Source organism: Calidris pugnax, unplaced genomic scaffold (assembly GCF_001431845.1).
Source record: "Calidris pugnax isolate Ruff unplaced genomic scaffold, ASM143184v1 scaffold54, whole genome shotgun sequence".
In the NCBI taxonomy this organism is placed as follows: Eukaryota; Metazoa; Chordata; class Aves; order Charadriiformes; family Scolopacidae; genus Calidris; species Calidris pugnax.
Window position 1 is genome coordinate 7,914,099 of NW_015090864.1, and position 19,052 is coordinate 7,933,150.

The 19,052-nt window shown below is 42.6% G+C and overlaps 1 protein-coding gene across 7 annotated transcripts in view; it reads left to right on the forward strand.

Annotated features, from left to right (window-relative positions):
* The first annotated feature begins 9,486 nt into the window (after positions 1-9,486).
* The window catches only part of RBM33 (RNA binding motif protein 33), a 95,516-nt gene continuing 85,950 nt past the window's right edge, over positions 9,487-19,052 (forward strand). For all 7 annotated transcript variants that reach the window (XM_014944946.1, XM_014944947.1, XM_014944949.1 and 4 more), the window contains exon 1: positions 9,487-9,636. In XM_014944946.1, the coding sequence (XP_014800432.1) occupies positions 9,609-9,636 (28 nt within the window). In that variant the 5' untranslated portion in view covers positions 9,487-9,608. The remainder of the gene's footprint in view (positions 9,637-19,052) is intronic.

The following is a 19,052-nucleotide window of genomic DNA, read 5'->3' on the forward strand; positions in this document are numbered from 1 at the left end:
AGCAAACATTGCTGATTGGGGCAGCTCCCACCGGAGTGTGATTTGAAGGGAGAAAAATCCCTTTTTATAAGATACCATTCAGACGTATGAAGTAAAATAATTTCGTGTTGAAATACATGTAAGCGAAGGGGGTTGATTTTGTTCCCTGGTTGTCGGGGAAGAAAAGGACAGCAGAGTGCCTGGGAGCAGCACTCGGATAAAATCTATTTCTGAGTGAAGTAAGCATGAAGTATGTGGTGGGAAAGTTATTCTGCTGAAGCCAGTGGAGAAAGCTCTGTTAGCTTCTCTGGAGTATGAGCCATCAGAGACCTGTTTCAAAGGTTTACAGCCATGAGAGGCTACACCAAGGTGAGGGAACTCTATATGGGGTATAAAGGTGAGGGAACGTGCTTATAGCTTTCTCTAAGGCAGAAAGGTCAATCAGTTTTCAAAGTTGCAAATAAATAAGTAAAAAGACACGGCAGAAAAATTGCTCACAAGGCAATTACTGAAGGGGAGTTGGAGCAAGAGAGAATAATCCCAGCTTCACAGCTGGGATTTCAGGTCTAAGCAAATATCTGAGTAATCGTCTTTAGCTCTGTACACATTTTAATTCACACCTTTCCACTCACTTATTGCTTCCGTGTCAGATACTTTTGAAAAAAGCGAATCAATTGCCCATAAAAGGTGTCAGATTGTCAACAATGGAAATGAAATCCCCCCGGTTACTGAACAAACAGGCTCGAAGCTGCACTACAAACTTCCTCTCACCGCCGAGGCAATTTGCCTCTCGTGTAACCTGGAGGGTATCTCTCATTAGAACTCCTGCTCGGCCCTGGCTTGAATTGCTCCAAGCACTTCTAATACAATCTGATCCCTTCAGACCCTGCTTTACTGCCCCTGTTCAAGCATGAAGAATTCAAGCTGGAACAGGTGCAGGGCAGGATGATTAATACAATCTGGGGAACAGGGAGTCTTTCACAAGCAGAGCTGCCAACGCTATCAATTTATGTGGTAGACAACTGCTTTGGGCAGTAACCTACTGGATTTCCAGTATCTGGCAGCTTAGGTTCCTGGATGCCTGGAAATTCAGGAGAATTTCACAGAGCCCACACAAAGCAACTTGAGGTGGAACGAACAGTGAGTCTGATACGTCCCTGGTCCCTGAAGGGGGACAGAGTCAATTCGTGGTTGTCACATCTGGACCTGCAAGGGCAGAACGGTCCAAGGGGGGCTTGATTTATGTAGCGTAGTAAAGGCTGACTGCTGTCTGGGCTTACATGGGGATGGGAAGGAAAAACGCTGGCAAGGAAAAAATGTCACTTATGCTAAAAGATAATACCAGCAGATAAGAACAAACAAGAATGGACTGGCCAGGGATACAGTCCGACTAAACTGGAAGATCTCAGGTAACTACTAGCATAAGGGTGTTGCACAACAGCCCTCCTCTAAGGGATGGGAAGGCAACAACAGCCCAGCTAATTCTAAAAAAAAGCTTGAACCTTTATGAAGGGTTATGTTTAAAAACTGTTTGTAACATTAGAGATTTAATCTGCTAAATCCGAAGATCCTGTCCTGTTTTCAACAATACAGAAGCCCTTATGTGCCTTTCCCATAAAAAACATGATCTTCTCTCCTTTCTCTGGGATTTCCTCTGTGTTCTCCTCCACTGTGCATTAACAGTAGTGTTGTTTTGTGTTTTCCAGTGTGTTCATCTTTTTTTTCAGTGCCAGTTCTTTGTATTAGCCTTAATTTCTTTATGTTTTCTGCTTATATGTCTTTACATCACACAGGTAACGGACTAGAGATTTTGGCATCATTTAGTTTACCTGACAAAACAATCATTAACAGAACTGTCTTGAAATTATCTGTATCTCTCATTTTCTTCTACAATGCAATCACAATATTTTCTAAACTGAATGAATCTCTTTTATGGCCATGGCATCATGGAGTCACTGTCAAATCTCCTGCAGATCAGAGGCTAAATTCCCACTTGAGCTGAGAGCTGGTGCATTGTGAATAAAAACTATATAAATCCTATTAATTTCACCCAGTGAAGGCCACTGGTGACATTCTTCCCTGCTACAACCTCCCTTATAGAAGTCTATCTGAATCTTTAATACTAAGCCATGATGAAAAAGACAACAACCTAGAACTTAAGAAATAAGGTCTTTTCAATTAACGATTTAAAAACAGGGGAAGGCACCTTATGTACCTTTTTCTTATCTTTCAGATAAAGACCTCTTGGGTAAGCTTGGTAAATCCTTATCTGCTAGATAAAGGACCACTATGATGGGCCTTATCGCTTAATTAAATCCTAGTACTATGTACAATGAAGTCAATAATTTGTTATACAAGATAGCACTTCCAACTGTGGCTGCATTGGATAATGCATCTCTATCAGTTCCCTCTAGCACAGCCCGCTGCAATGGGTCATGTTCCATAACCTGCTTCTGGGCTGCCAGGAACTCATTATAGAAAAGGTGCCCAGCTTAATGTGGACAGGCTGTGATAAATAAATCTGTCAGATCGACTAGATAAACTAAGGCCCCCGGATGAAACTGATTTGATATGTATGGTCTAATTCTGTCAGTCTTCCTTGTAAGGAAATTAGCGAAAGGTGTGTGGATTTTGGCCCAAATAAAATACTGATGCTGTTGACCACTGTAATGGAAAAATAGTACAATCAAAGTTAATATTAGAAGATGTCGTGAAACCCATGGAACAAACTCAGCTACTGAAAAAACACATGATGAGGTCTAAATCCTGGCCATTTTACTCACTCAGTGCATTTACATCCACACGTATCAGGGTGAAAAAAGAAACTGGTCAATAATAACTATAGCAACTCTCACCAGATATCATACTGCCAAGGTCTTCCTGAATACTAAACCCAGCCCAAATGATTCTCTTTTCCACAGACAAACACATTTGCATAAAGAAGTCTAATAATTGCAATGCTTCATTTCACTAATTGGGTTATTGATACTGTGCTAGAGCGATCTGTTCCTGAGTTTGTTTGGCAACAACACTTTTGTATCTATGGATAATCCATAAAATCAGGTGCATCGTCTCTCAGAGTCTCTGAAGAACTCCATTAAAGCCTAAATCCCCTTTGCATTAGGCCCAGCAAACACAGAAATGGCTTGATCCCACAATATCCACTGGAGCTCTACAAGCCAGGAGTCTTTTCCTGGTAAATGTGGAAAATTTTAGAGATCTGCTGCCAATTCTAATCTTGCTCAGCACTGTCAAAATAGAGACTTTATGGCTGGGATTAATTTCCTTTCATTTTTATCAAGACAGGTCTCCCACAGCTAAGAGCTGCCATTCAGACCATCTAAAGCAACCAAACGGAGGAGGTTCACACAATAGGTCTTCCACAGCTAAGAGCTGCCAAAGCAACCAAACGGAGGAGGTTCACACAATGGGCTTAGATTAGGCATCTAACTTGTAGCCAACTAGAGCTAGACAACATTTACTCTTCCCTTGGAAAGAATCCCCAAGGAGTGTCTGAGCACGTAGCTGTAGCAGTGATATGGCACAGATGTCTGTCCATGAAGGATGGGGTATCAAAATTCCTGGGTGCTCAGTAAGACAAAAGGTCCAGATGTGGATCTGGTTCGTACTGAAGACGGTGACTGCTTTGAAGTGTGTTATCTTTATTTATTTATGCCAATGATATGCTCAGAACTACACTGTCAATGCTAAGCAGAGACAACTCCTGGCTACCAGGATAAACAGGAGTAACTATAAAATGACTCTAGATTATGCCAACCAAAATCATCCCTGTCAGGGCTATTCTGTAAACTCAGCATCTCCACACATTTACAGGGTTTGTCGCAATCACACTCAGGCTTTCATAAAGCCGAGGGCACAAAAACTGCTTCCAGGAACCACTGGTATCGAGGCCAGGCTAAATAGGCTCTAAGTTGCTAGAGCTGCGTGCAGGAGTTCTTGGATTTCACAGCTGGGTACTTCTAGCAAATTGTACTCCTTTCTGTGCATAGTCCCGAAGGATTTCCCCATAAATGCATAGACCTAGTTCTCGCATGTCTGGCAAACTCTTCCTGTACGCTTGCCAAGTTTTAAAGGGCAAGGAATCAGCAGTTGATAATTTATGCCAGGAACCTACAATGATCCAAATTCACCCCTCGTGTAATTCTGGTAAAGCCAGCAGAGTTCCAGGGGAGAAGTTGTTGGCTTAGCAAAGTAAATTTTCACTGACATTTGAGGAATACACAGTATCAATTAAAGCAGAGCTAATTATTGCTACTATTATTTGCATTGCAGTAGTTCCCAGAGGCTTTTAACAGGATTATAGCCTTCTGGTATGAGGAGTTCTTAGGAACGCAAACTTGGATCTGGAAGTTCATGTCTGATAGCTGACATTTGGTACCTGCACACAACGTCTCTACGTTCAGTGGGGCTCCCCAGAGCACAGGGCTTTGCTCATGGGCACGAGCCACAAGAATCTGGGCCACAGAAGTTGCTTGTGGTGCTCTGAGGTTTGCTTAGAGCCATCACGTGTCCTTCTGTTCTTTACAGAGTGGAAGGGACCAGCCTGGCTTGTGTCCAGAGAAAGCAAGCCCTTCCCAAAAACTCAGCGTTTGGGCAAGGCCGATGATGCCACACGTTGGCTCCTTGTTGGGAAACCTTGTAAACACTCAACCTTTATTTCTTCTGATATATTTATCATGGGCTACCACTCCCTCTGCCTAAGAATGAGGCACCTTAGATATTATCCACTTTATTCTGAGTCATTCTTGAAAGGAAGGACTGCCTTACATTTGTCAGCTTCACCCTGATTCCCCTTCTGCCCCTGACACCACACGGGCTTCCTGGTGAAGCAAAGCAAAGCTTAGTCAGGAAGACTTCCAGCATCCAGAGTGAAAAAAAAAAATATAATTACAAATAAAATGCTGCAATATGTTCAACACTTGGATTCCTCTGGTGTTTCTTGATTTCTTTTCTGTGGATAACCAAAATATATTGCAAACACTGGGGTTCGGGGCAATACCCAGCCTTCCATTCAGTTCAGAGCCCAAAGCTACAGCCCAAACCTCCCCACAGCCAGTTGCAGCTGGTAATAATTTATATATTTTACACTACACTTGAACACTATATGTGTTCTGTTGAGATTTTGATCTTCGGTGGGTGACCAGCTTTCTAGGGACTCCACAGATGACACATTAATAACACACTTGACAGACACATTGCTTGTTTAGCCCATTTCTCAGCACACAAGCTCTCCTATTCTCCACCCCAGCAGCTGTTTCGGGGATCCTTAGGTCACGCTGTGCTGAAGAAATTACAGCTGAAATAAGATGCACCAAGTGGGTTGCAGTCTACAAGGCAGATAAACTGCAACAAGTGGATAAATAAGTAACAAGAATGGGGGAGGAATATATAATAACAAGAGGGATAAATAAGAAACAAGAATGAGGGAGGAAACGGAAAAAAATTACAGAAAAGTAAAAGCTGATACACCTTAACACTGCCCACAGCTCTGAAACTACAGTTAGACCGTAGACCTAACACACTCTGAATGTTTTCTGTTCACAGTTTATCACACTGGTGTTTTTCTTATATTTTAATTGTTTTAATCCTCGTACTGTTCTCTTTCCTTAAGTAAGATTATTATTAAAGTCTTTCTCACCTCCTACTCTACTTTTCCCCTTTCGGGGAATACACTCAAAGAGAAAGCATCTTTCACCTGCCTGTGCCTTTTAAGAGGTCCTGCTGCCCCCTAAGATTGCTGCCACTCCCAGCAGGTCACAGGCCAGGGTCAGTGGCACCTACAAGAGTGAATTTGCTTTCGCACCCCTCATTTGTATACTTTAAATCCAGAATTTTCTGTCGGGTGTGACAGAACATGTGCTGCCTCACAGGACGTTGCTGAAATAACCTGAGACCTGTTTAATGTCTGATTTGGAGGTTTATCACAAGAAGATTATGAGCCAAACCCACGACTGGACACCCATCTTGGCCAGCCCGCCATGCTACAAGAACTCACTCTGGTTTTGCCTGAGTGGGACTAGAATGAAAGCTCACAAAGAGGTAACTGTGGTTAAAAAAGACAAGCTAGAAGAATATTTTTTCTGTGGAACTAGGAGCCATTTGCTGTTGCTAACACTGTTCTTACTACCCTTCTATTAAGTGTTTAATGGAATTAAACTTGGAAGTCTGCTTTACTGGACTCTGACCAATGATTTTAACCATTTGAGTATGCGTGCAAAAAATTTAATAATTTAAATAATAATAATAAAAAAGGTCTTTGCTCAAAAAATAAACTATGAAGTATTTTGGAAAAAAATAGAATCTAGAAATTCAGTGAAATGTAAAAAAATTAAAATCCAAAATATTAGTGAAAATAAAACTGATAGTGGCTACTGCAGTGGAAACGGCTTAATGCAGAGAAGTCACAACACAACAATCTTTATCAAAAGGTTTCTAATAATCAGAAAAAAAGAAGTTTAGCATTATTCTTCCCAGCTTAGAGGGGGAAATCTGAGGCAGCAGATGCAAGGCAACCTGACCCAGTAATGCAGCAAGCAAGAGCAAAACCAGGATTACAAGTTTCTTGAGTTCTGGCTCAGTTATTTATTTAATCTCTTTGCAAGACAATCTGTTGCATTCACAATTGCAGCTGGATTTGCTTTGGGAGACACACAGGCAAATATATTATTTATGCAGAACTTCCCAAAATATTTAAATAAATTGATGATGATTAGTTCACATAAAGTCATTTAAATTCATAGATTCCAGAGTTATCCCCAAGTATGTTAACCCCCATTTACGGAAAAGAGAGGAACACACTTGTATTTTATAGCATGGTTTAGATAGTACTGAGAAAAAGTTGGAGATTTTTATACAGAATCCAGAGCAACTATAGTGCCTGGGGTTTGAAAACTCAAGGAGTGAGGGTGAGTAGTCACCATACCTGTCTCTGTCATCATAATTTGATGACTTCTGCTGAAGTTCAGACATCTGGGAACAGCCACTTTGGTCCCTGTTCCATACCTGCTGAAGTTCAGACATCTGGGAACAGCCACTTTTTTGTGCCAGGGTCTGTATATTAACAAACACAGTAATAGTGAACTACCCTGTTATTCCTCTTTAATATTGGTGTGTTAAGCAAATGGCAACCTGATTTGTGTTTGGACTGTCAGTCATGGAAATCAAATCCATAAACAAAATGAGCAAAAATATAGAGCATAAAATACCCATAAAATGCACTCCTCTATGCATCTGAATCCCACAAAGATACTCGTTGTGAACACTCCTTAGGCTTAACACTTCCTTTCCCAGTCTCAAACGGATGGGACACAGAGAATTATGTCGAGAGCTGTGAATTGTAACAGGCTGCTGCCGAGACTGGCTGACTCTCGCCCCACATACTTCTCCATCCAGCCTTTAAAGGGCCCAGCAAACTCCCTCCCTGGCCAGGAAATCCTTTTGTGTTGCAAACCAGCTACCCAAAAGAGGATACCAAGGAGCCATGGCTGAAACCCTGGCCCCACTGAAATCACCATGGTTTTTTATCATTGACAGTTGTAGTGTTCACTTAACTTACCACCTCCACGGCAGGCAATCAGAGCTGGACTGATGGACTACCTATTAAATTATCAGCAAGCATCAATTACTGATTGAATCTGTTTCCCAAATTAAAGTCAGAATTTGGCTGTGAGTTTGTAAGAATACGTAAAGAATAAATCTCTAGCTGTACAGCTGTGAAGAAAACCTAAAAAATGAGACCAAATGCAATGCAGAGATAAGTCTGCAGGGAGCTTGGAACAAAGTGACATGAGAACTTCCCTATTCTCATAGCGAGGGTTTAATCAGATAATGCCGATAATTTAAATACTAACATTGTTAATTATTTCCATGAGGACTTGTCCACCTGGGAAAGTTTTGCCATTTACTTGAACTAATGTTGTTATAGTAGGCTCCATTAAACAGTTTTAGATCAGATTTGGCTTCTTCACAGGTAGTGTAACCGAGAAGCTTGCTTTATATCAAAGCACAATTTCATACTGTGTTTAACCTGGTCTGAGCAGAACGGCACAAGGCCTGATACCCCCATTTAACGGAAAACTAGGAAAAGGCAGGAAGGAAACTCAAAAGGACAACTCTTTTTGGTGAATTATTTTACTGTGGGATCCGTGATCCAAACTGATCTACTCTGCGGCCATGCAATCACTAAGTCATTTGAAAAGGAGAGGGAGAGCACATAACTAAGCACCCAGGAAGGAAGTGCTTAAAGAAAGGGCTAGAAGAATTCTAGCTTGCAGTAAAACTGGATTTAGAAAGAGTTGGAAGGATCCTTGAAGATCATCTAGTTCCAACTCCGCTGCCACGTGCAGGGACACCAAGCTGCTCAAAGCCCCATCCAGCATGGCCTTGAACACCTCCAGGGATGGGACATCCACAGCTTCTCTGGGCAACCTGTTCCAGTGCCTCACCATCCGCACAGGAAAGAATTTCTTCCTCATATCTAATCTAAATCTATCCTCTCTGAGCTTAAAACTATTATCCCTTGTCCTAGATCACTAGGACCTATTTAGCCTGTTATGACGCTGAGCCTGTAAAGTATGTACCCAGGTGAGGTTTGAGTGGAGAAGCAAGAACTACACAGCCTGAACTATTTTAGTTTAGTTTAAACAAGTGTTAATTCCCCTGCATATGCAAGCCTTGAAAGACGAGACGACCACAGACCTACCAAACAGGGCTCAAACTGTCCTTTTCATGGTTTATTTTAATCCCATTGATTCATCGGGCCATTTTTTCAGACAAGAGGCAGCCGAACTTCACCTACAACCTACTGAAGCCTGCATGCAGCCTGATGGGCACTGGGCATTTCAGAGCTGTTGAGAGCTGCCTCTCACTTCAGCAAATAGATCCTCGACGAGGAAGTGTGCGAGCGCCAAAAAGCTGCGCCTCCTTCTCCCGTTCCCACTCTCCACTATTTGTCCCGGGCAGGTAAAACCACCGCAGCCGGTTGGGCCTCCCCCGCACGGAGCCAGGCCGCGGACAGCAGTGAGTCGCAGCCCGGCGGGCCTGCTCCCCCGTGAGGGGGTGGTTAGGCCCAGGCACCACGGACTGCCCGCAGGGATCCCGGGCAGGGCGCGGAACCGCTCGGGCAGAGCTCCACGGCCCTTCCCCGGAGCCATTGCTGACCCAAGGCCGGAGGGAACCGCCATCACAGCCGCCATTGCGCCGCCGCGGCCTCACTCCCTCACCGCCCCGCGCGCAGGCGCAGCCCCGCCCCTCTCCTGACGCGCAGACGCACTCGCGCCCGCCCCGCCCCTGGGGGTGGGCCAGCGCACGCGCGGAGGGCGCCGGCCAGCCAATCAGCGGCGCCCGCTGCCCGCCCTCCCCGCCAGGGAGGGTCCGGTCCTCCGCCGTCCCATGATGCACCGCGGGGCCGACAGTTGACGGCGGCGGCCGCCATGTTGTGGTAGTTTGTTGTTCTCCGGCGGTGGGTGCGTACGGAGGAGCGGCGGGAGGGGGAGCCGCCGGGCGCTGAATCCGAGCCCTTCCCCGTCTCCCCTCCACTCCCCACCGCTCCTCGGGGCGGCACGGGGCCGCTGCCGGGAGCCGCCGCCTCTTGGACGAGGCGAAGAGCCATGGCTGCCGCCCTGGGAGGAGGCGCAGGTGGGTGCCGCGGCCCCGAAGGGCTTCGCCTGAGGGAAAGACGGGGGGGATCGGGGTTGCGGGGCCTGGCTTGGGGGAGCGGGGCTGGCTGCGGGCGCGGCGTGACGCCTGGCTGGCGGCGGAGCGACCGTTGGGGCCGAGGGAGCCGTGGGCCGCGGGGCCTTCCCGGGGCGGTGGCGCCGCCACCCCCCACCGCCTCTCGGGCGGCCTCTCGGGCGGCGAGCTTTGCGTACTTGGGGGCACAGGCGGGAGCACCGCAGGGCCCCGGGGGCTCCTCTCGCTGACGGGAGCGGGCGTCGTGCGGTGATGGGAGCTGCTGTCTCCCCTTGGCCGGGGCAGGGCCGGGAAGGGGGCAACAGCTTCATCGCTCACCGCAGGTGCGGGACCTCAGGGTGGGATGGGTGTGTTTACTTAGATATATTTAGATATATTGATTCCTATACTTCTAAAGCTATAGGGTGCCGTACGGGATCTGTTTGAGAAACTTATATGGGGAGTAGCTATAATTTATTTTACAGACTGCCCAGAAGCACAGGGTCTCACTTGGAAAGTGTAATATGTGAAGTCAGTGCTTGACCTCAAGGCTCTCAGGTGTGCCACTCCTCCTGTTCTTGACGAAGGACACCATTCTCCCAGCATTTTAAATAACAGTTCAAAACCCTGTGTGGTTCTGATTGGTATATTAAACAAATCTTAAAATGAGAACATTTGGTTGATTTATTAAAAGAAGGACTTGCAGGGGTCAGGTGTTCAAAAGACAGGTTGATGAAATGCTGGGAGGTATGGTTTAGTGATGATGCTCCTTGTTTGTTGTGTGTGTCTCTGTCATTGTCAGTTGGCTTGACAGTTGGCCAAAATGATCTTTAAGGTCCCTTCCAAACTAGAAGATTCTGTGATTCTGTGGGTCACACTGAGGTGCTCAAGAGAGATATATTTAAAAGAAGATGTCTCTTTCTGGTGCTGTGGGCCTTGCTTTCACGAGGAATAACAGTTTTAATAAAGACTGGTCAGGAGTTGGCAGTTGATCTATTTGTCCTTGTCTGTACAAAAGTTTGTGATGTTTTTAGTCAGTGTTTTTTCTGTAAGTAGGTGTCGTGGAGAAGAGTGTGGGTCATCCTCGTGACCACTGACCTATGGGGTCAGACTGTTCACCATTGTTAGCTGTAACAATGTATGTAATAAAGTACATAAACACAATTAAGCTTCCTACTGAAGGTAAATGTTATGAAGAAATTCCCAAATTTAGGAATTGAGGGGTTTGGGAAAAAGGCTAGGAAGGAAAGCACTGATTGTTAAAACAGTGAATATTTGAGTATTTTAGACATTGCTTTAATGTTGTTAAATATTTTAAAACATTTAAATTATTTTGCAAAAACCTCTGTGCTAGTTTCTGTGGTTCAGATCGGTGATTTGTGATGTGGAAGTAAACTTGGCATGCATGTTCTATCTCTGGAAGTGTTTTATCTAGTATTATAAGGACAGAGTAGTTTAAAGAAAGTGTCACTTGGAGCATTTTAGTTCTTTTGTGTAAAACTCAGCTGCAAGTTGAATAAGTGTGCTTTCATGTACAAATGTCTATGCAATAGACAGCCCTCAAATAAGTGGTGAAATTTCTGTTTCAAGGCTAGGGTTTTTTTTTGTTGTTGAGTACTGTTTGTGTCTAATCATGAATTAGGATCCCTTTGTACTAAGTGGGCACAAGAAGTTGTTTGTTCAGCGTTAACACTGTGCTCATCAATAAATGGTGGCCAACTAAATATAATCCTTGCTACATATAAACAGTGTTTGTTTAGTCTTGATGATCACTGCGCAGCACTTGCCTGAATGAGAAACCTGGAGGCATTGCACTCCTATGTCCATATCAAGGATATATCCAAGTCAAGGAAAATTCCTGGTTGAATACATTTTTCAAGTGTTAAATACACTTCCAAAACCTGCTAAAAAAGCCTAGTGCTTGCAGCAGTGGTATATCTCTTTGGAAAGGGGCCACTACCTAAAGTCAATAGTGGTAACAAATGGGAAAGAAAGCATACAGGGCGAAAAGCCCAGGACTAAGGGTTATTTGACTTAAATGTTTTTGGTCAATTAAAGTTTTAAGTATAAGAACTGATGTTTTGGATTTAGGTTTTGGATTTTCTTTGGGGTGGTGGTAGAGGAAACTTTAAAATATGGAGATGACAGTACCCCAGTGTTCTCTTTGCCAAAAAGAAAAAAGCTCTAGTGAGTGGTAAAGTAGTATGAAATACATCTTGGGGGAAAAAAAAAGCGTGCTAATTTGATGATTTTGCAGGTTGACAAAGTGAGATAGTTTTGGCTTTGAAGATGCAGATTGAAGTTTAAATGTTCTGTAAAGATATAATGCGGGGCTGAAAAATGAAATGTGAAATGGCTATGTCAGCTGAACATTTGAATATATCCGATGGGATGGAAGGAAGGTGATATGTCTGTTGGACAGCATGTGTGGACTTACTTGTCATTTATAATTTTTTAAGCTCTTGGAAAATAATTACTTGATTCATAAGAGTAAAGTACTCGTATGTACTCTGGTGAGCAGAGAGTTGTGTTGGCACAGCTAGGCTTTCAAAGGTGAAGGTGAAGGCTCTTTTGGTGAGAGGTTTCACAAACATAAACTGGAAAGTTTTCAAGTGGTGATCTGTGAGGTCTCTGGGAACGTTTCACAGCTTCATTTTACTTCACAAATTCCTTTGCTGTTTTGAGGTCTCTTCCAACCTCGGCTGTTCTATGATTTAGTGATTTTCTCCATGTAGTGTAATGTAACAACTGTATTGTATAGATGCTGATTTTTTTTCTTGCTATTTAAAATCTAGCAGTAAATTGATTGCAGTAATCTGATTTAGGGAGATATAGTTACAGGGTAAACAATAAAACAAAGTAAGGAACACTTGTTATCTCAATGGTCTGCCATACTGAAGTGAGGGGAAACTATTACAAGTTTTATTCCTTTCAGATTAATTCACTTCTGATGAACTTCAGTGGTCTAGAAGACTTTGAGTGTAGATATCATTGGGGTGTGAATCATGACAGGGAATGGGGCAGAGGAGGGGCTGGAAGAGGGCCCCATCTATATAGGTCTGCCATATATTTCTGCTGGAAGTCCTGTACCAAGAGTAGCTGAATGGGTGTTTCTCTGCCTTTGAGTGTGTAATGTCATTCCTTGAGCTTGAATCTAAGCTGTCATCAGTTTAATTTCATTTTAATTTATCTGAGGGCTGCTATTGTGCTTTCAGCAATGTAGTGGCTTTAAAAACCTCTTGTGAAGCTGTTGATAAAAATTGGGAAAAAAGCTTATACTGCTAGCACAGCAAACAGCAAACTTTTCTCTGTGTTGTGGGTCACTGTGCAATTCAAAGAGGTAGTAAAAATTCTCCAGTCTAACAAATTCAGTTGAGTTTGTTGTACTTCAGGCTGTTTGCCAGCAGCCCACAGGGACTGGAAATAACATTCTGCATTTGTGCCTAAAATGAAAGAGTGGTGGCCCTGTTTTGGTCTCTGTGGGTACTGCATCCTGCTTTATTAGGTAGACTGATGCAACTGGTTATGTTGGAGTGTGCATACACTAAAACTCCCCTGTGTCAAAGGCCTATAGAGTTTACAATTGCTGAAATACAAATATATGATCATGGGCTATTGTACCAGCTAAGGACTAGTGCCAAAAAACATTACTACTTGAATGAGCTTGTGGCAGACAGATTTGCTTTCAGGCATCGCATTTTTTAATCTCTTTATGCTTCCTTGACAAGATTTCACTGAAAGTCGTGTTCTTCTGATCATTCTCTCATTTCAGGTTGCCTAAATTAAACGTAGCCTCAGTATCATCTGTTTTTACAGAAGCCAAGCCATGCTTTCTTGCATTAAATGAACTAAACCTCAGTTTTTAGGTCACAAAACTTGTTGTCCAGAATAATTTAAGATGATGGATGTCAATGACTTGACCAAAAAACCTCCCAAGTAATGTGATTGGTCATGTGTTATATTCTGCTGTACTGTGCCCTCAGTTTTAACTATAACTTTAGGTGGCTGTGAACGCTGCTGGAGAGTTTCTGGAGAGTTGCAGTTTCTCGTGGGTGGCCAAAGCCATTTGAGAACTGAGATCATGTGGATTTCATTTAAACTGTTGGTCTTTGTGTACTGTTCAGCATGTTTGTGAGGCAAGGACTATGACACTTTCAAAATGTTTTTCCAAAACAAATATATTTTCAAATCCAGGCAGATTTTGGAGATCTTTTTTTTTTTTTTGTGGCTTGGTGGTTTGGGGTTTAGATGTAGTGTTTTGTTGGTTTGGTGTGTTTTTGTTTTGTTTTTTTAAAGTATGAAATAAATAAAGACACTTTTTCTTACAAGCAGTGATGAGAGAGAGAATTTTAGTTCCTGGCAGCGTATCATAATTAGTTCTGTTCTTGATTATTGCTAGTCACTTAACCTTGCATCATGACAAACTCTCCAAAAATTTTTAAGAAGGTAAACCAAACTTATCTTCTGTAGAAATTAGTTTTTCTAGTTTATTTCTTTAAGGAAGTTAAATGCTATGATGTAGGAGTAATTTGGAAAGAAAACATGAAATACTCTAGTTAAGGGACATGTTATGCAGTTGTTACATCCTTATAAATACTTAGTCACTGGACACTTAAGGCTCATATGATTAATTGTTTACCAGTATAAAGACTCCATGATGGATATCCCTGAAAAGATAAACTGTTGGTGTTAGAGTGTGGTATGTTTGTGCACGTGTTATCGTGTGTAATGCAGTAGCAGGAGTGAATGTGGTTGTTATGATGGGGCAGAGAGCTTCATTATCGGTAATAAATGGGACTGGATTTATAGTGTGCTTCATGATGTATTATGTTTACATCACAGGCTCCACTTCAGGAGTTCCTGTTGACCTTGTGTTTTTACTGCTAGATGCTGGCGTGATTTGTTACCAGCAGTTCAGCTGTTGTTATTAGTAGGGTTGTGTTGCCAGCCTGTGTTTCAGACACGGTTGTTTCTCATGAAACCTGTTACTCTTCTGTATTGCATAGCAAGAGATACCGGAATTCAGTTCACTGTCAGGCTGAAACATAGGGCTGTTTTTAAATGGTAGACTCGGTTCTTGAAAATTGAGGCTTTACAATACCTGTGTGTTGTGTAACTTTTGCAAGGAAATATGAAGAAAAATATTCTGTAGAAATAGACTATTACATAAAGATAAGGTGGTAGGATGTTTTTAATCTGGAGACCTGTGCTTGAAATGCTGTCAAGTTGTCATGTTGAGTGTTTTAAATATGATACCAGGGAATGGGAAAGATCAAGATGGACTTATGTTCAACATTAAATCTAAGGATAGAGAAGTGGGGGTTTTATGTGGTAAATCACTTTTTTCCTCTGTGTTTTTTCTTTTTTTTTTTCTTTTTAGTAGCTCTGACCAAAAGCAGTGCAGCTTAATTACTTAGTTACTTGTCTTTTAATAAAGACCTGTTGGACAAACAGTGCATAATACTTTTTTATCCATTGAACTGCTGGATCACTGTGGCATCTCCATCTTGTTTTGGGTAGGGAGAAATCTTTTATGCTGTTTCAATGTCTAAACCAAATATCATGTTTTATGTTCGTGACAGTGTAATATTGAAGCTAAGCAAAATACAAAATTTTGAACTGTTAAGATTTACGAGGTAGAATGTGGACAGTGTTCCAGAAAGCGTGCAGGTGTATTTCTAGGAAGACAAACAATAGTCATCAGTTGTTTTTCTTAGTCTAGAAGCCTTGGCCATCTCATTGCAGTAAAATACTCCATCTTAGCAACAGTTGCTATGTAGGGCTGCCTTTTTAGGCTATATTGGTACCATTTTAAGATGTTAAGAGCTCTGCAGTGTTCCTGCTGATTCACCTACGCTTGTGAGACTTGATTGTGTAGCTTAGGACTTCCATTTTACATAGAAAAATGATCAGGGAAGATTTTATTGAAAGGGTGTCCACAGACTTAGAAACTACCACCAGCATGGCCAAAGAGGAAATAAAGCTTTTATTTTTGTGGATTCCTTGTGTGGATGCTCTGTTCTTATTAAGCAGGAAAAAGTATAACAGTTGTGGGCATATATCCTAAAACCAAAAAAGAGAAGCTGTATAGAACAGCATATGGCACTGCTGGTGCTACACCAGGGTAAGAATAAAGCGAATAGGAACTTTTTAGTGTGGGGAACCAAGTGTGTTTGGCTGCCTTAGTGCTTGTTCTGGTTTACAGCTTCCCAGGTCCTTGGGAGACAGGCTGGTCTAATAAAGTAGCCAGTGTTAGTCTCTGCAGCATCCTGCAACTTCTCTGTTGCTTTGATAATGGTGATTTTCTTAGAGCTGCAGTAGGACAGCCAAGTGGTGGGCTACTTCTTCTGTTCTCCTGTGTAACTGGTCTGTCCTTCTTACTTATTCAGTTAGTGCTTTTTTGGATATTTGGTAGGTCTTGTTTGTTTCTTTCTTTCCCTTCTAGTGCTGCCTGGAAATTAGAGAGGGGGTTTAGTGTGTTTAGTGATTGCCTGTCAGGATCTTCCAATTGATACCCAGCTAACGTGCACGTATCTTGGTGAGCTTTGCCATGAGAGCCTTGAATTGAAACAGGGAGCTGTAGCCATTGCATGGCATGTCTTAGCAACAGTCGCTATGTACAGCTACCTTTCTAGGCTGCACTGATACTGCTGGAAGAAACACAAAACCTCTTCCATCTCATACAACGGACATTTTCCTGCTTAAAGAGCTTATGTTGATGGGTTTCCCTCATTTCCATTTCTTTGTTTCCCTTCTCTCCTCACCTCCCACACAGTAGTACTGAGAATTATAAAAAAAAAAAGATTCCTTGGCTGTTGCTTTCGGAGGTTTTGTGCTCTGCTGATGCTGAATGTTCCTGTTTCTGTACAAGTTAATGTTTTACAGGCACTTAACCATACTTGACACAAACATTGATTTGTAAGATTTTCTCAAGGAGAAACATCCCTACATGTTATACTGATGGTTGTTTACTGGTATTTCCCAGTGTTACTGCCTAGACAGGTAAGAGAAAAGTGAAAATACATGTAGTTTCAGAAATGGAAAAAAAAAAAAGATGCCTTGCTGCTGTTTGCTAGGTATCACATCACACTGCAGGTGTAAGGCCTGTGTCCATTTCAACGTTTGCTATCTCACAAATGAGGAAGCCAGCAGTGAATGCTATTTGTAGATGCGTGACTTTTGTGACCTCCTTTTCTAAAGGAGAGCTACAACCTGCTTTGGGCTCTGACAACATTTAATGTCAAAATGACATCATTTGTAACGCTCATTATCAATGTCAGCTGTCACAGAATACATAAGCATAAAAAAGAAAAGCTGTTTCTCTCTGTCCTAAAGATCTCTATATTGTTAAGTGTGTGATGAGACAGGGAGAGAAGAGATGAGAACAGGGAGGTGGTGGGGGGACATACGTGGAACCGTTCTCAAAAGCTGTGGTCTCCACACACAGATTGACCACTCCTTTTTGAGGCTTTGGTATGCATCCCGCTAGATGGGACTTGTGAAAAGGCCTTCGCGCGGATGTAATTCAGCTTTGGATTTTGGTAGGAGTTGCTCATAAATAAGGAGTAGGACGTGGAGCTGGAAGGTGGAAGTTTGTGACGTTGACTGAGTGGGGTCCAGGTCTATACTAGAAGCTGGACAGGAGCTCTTTTGATACTGAAGCGTTTTTATGGCCATGAAGCTTAACTATCTTGGCCTGGAAAAGTACTATGAAATATACCAAGGAGTGTTCTGTTTTGCTGTAGGGAAATCTCAACAGAGAAAAAGAGTTTGGCATGTAACTTTATGTTGTCTAGATTTAAACCTGGCTGATGTGAAGGTCCATCTGTGTAAGAATTGTGTTCTGAAGAGCTAAGGTCTTGTCTTCAAAAGGTGTTTGTTTGTAATACAGGTCTCGAGTTCCAAAGGTGGCCCCTGGAATGAAAAAATAACAATACCTTGCAAGCAAGGAGGCATAGCCTGAAAAAAGTTATTGTCTTCCTGATGGTGGTGGTTGTCTTGAGCTGTGTTAGTCAATACTTGGACACTCATAATTTGGGTTGCTGCAAAACCAGTCACGTTACCTTAAGTGGATCTTTGGAGGTGGTTACATCAAGTCAGTGGATTACTGCAATCCAGCTGTAAGAACAATGACTGTGCAGGATATTTGTGCTCTTAAAATGATAGTGCACTAAGATAATCATTGCAGCATGGCTTTGAATGACCATAAGGAGAGCAAAGTGGTAGCTTTCTTCCGAGACCACAAAATTGGGTGCTTTAGTGTTCAAGCGGAAGATAGTAAATGCTTGGATCTGTCTGGCTTTCCCCTGTGGATGAAACAGGGACTGGAATTGAAGGAGGTTGTGATAGTTGTTTTACATTACTCAAACATCTGTTTGTTTCAGTGGTGTTAGCCCATGTAAATTAGTTTAAATATAGAAGATAAAATATAAAAGTGTCTCTAGGGAGTAAAAGGGGGACCCTAATCAAAGGGAATTGTTTTTACCTACTGTTTCAGAACAAAAGAGTTGCCACACTTGACTTGTGTTGCATCATAATTCACACTGAGCAGCTTTACTTTCATAGCTATTTATGACTATGGCATCTTAGTGTTCACCAGTTCAGACTGTCAGGCTGCAAGGACTGGATTGCTCATCCGCCTGTATTTTGAAGACCATTAAACTGCAGCCAGTTTCCCCATCTGTTGAGCGTAACTTATTCTCCCACTTGTTTGACTCTTATAGGAGTTATTAAAGTCTGTGGTGAGACACTAATTCCAGGTGTGCATTCTCTGTTAGGCTGTAGCCACAGGATGGGATAGTGAGTACTGAGTGTTTCTGAAGGTATGTGCTTCCAGTTTACAGATGACATCTGGATGTCTGAACAGAGCAGACGAGCTTTGCATTTCTTTTGCAGATAAACAGAAGATTTAATATTTTTAAGTAGCGAAATTGTCATTTACAAACTAAGCTATGCAAAAGCTTAGTTTGTGATTTGATAGGCTAATGTGAGGGTACATGAGAGAAATATATGGAGCATCAGTTTTATCTTTAAAGGCATATGTGTGTTTTGGTACCCAATGGAACCTGTTTCGGTGACTTCCAGTGTTTTTATTGCCCCAGTTGAGGTAACTGGCAGAGGGAACCTGACTTCTCTCTTCTGTTCTGGGTTGCTGGTATCATCCTGCCTTCTGCTGACCTGAGGTTTACTTCTATTTTCAAAGTACCTTTGCGGGCTCAGTGTGGGTAGATGAGCTTGTGGCCCCCAAGGCAAGCAGAGATGTGGCAGATGGGGTTCCCTTCACCTCCTTCCCTGTACCTCAGTTTCATGGGTTTCTGGGGGCTCCTGTCTCTGGGATGACCTTTGGTTGCAGTATTTTTCCAGTGATGTATCGCATGCTCTAT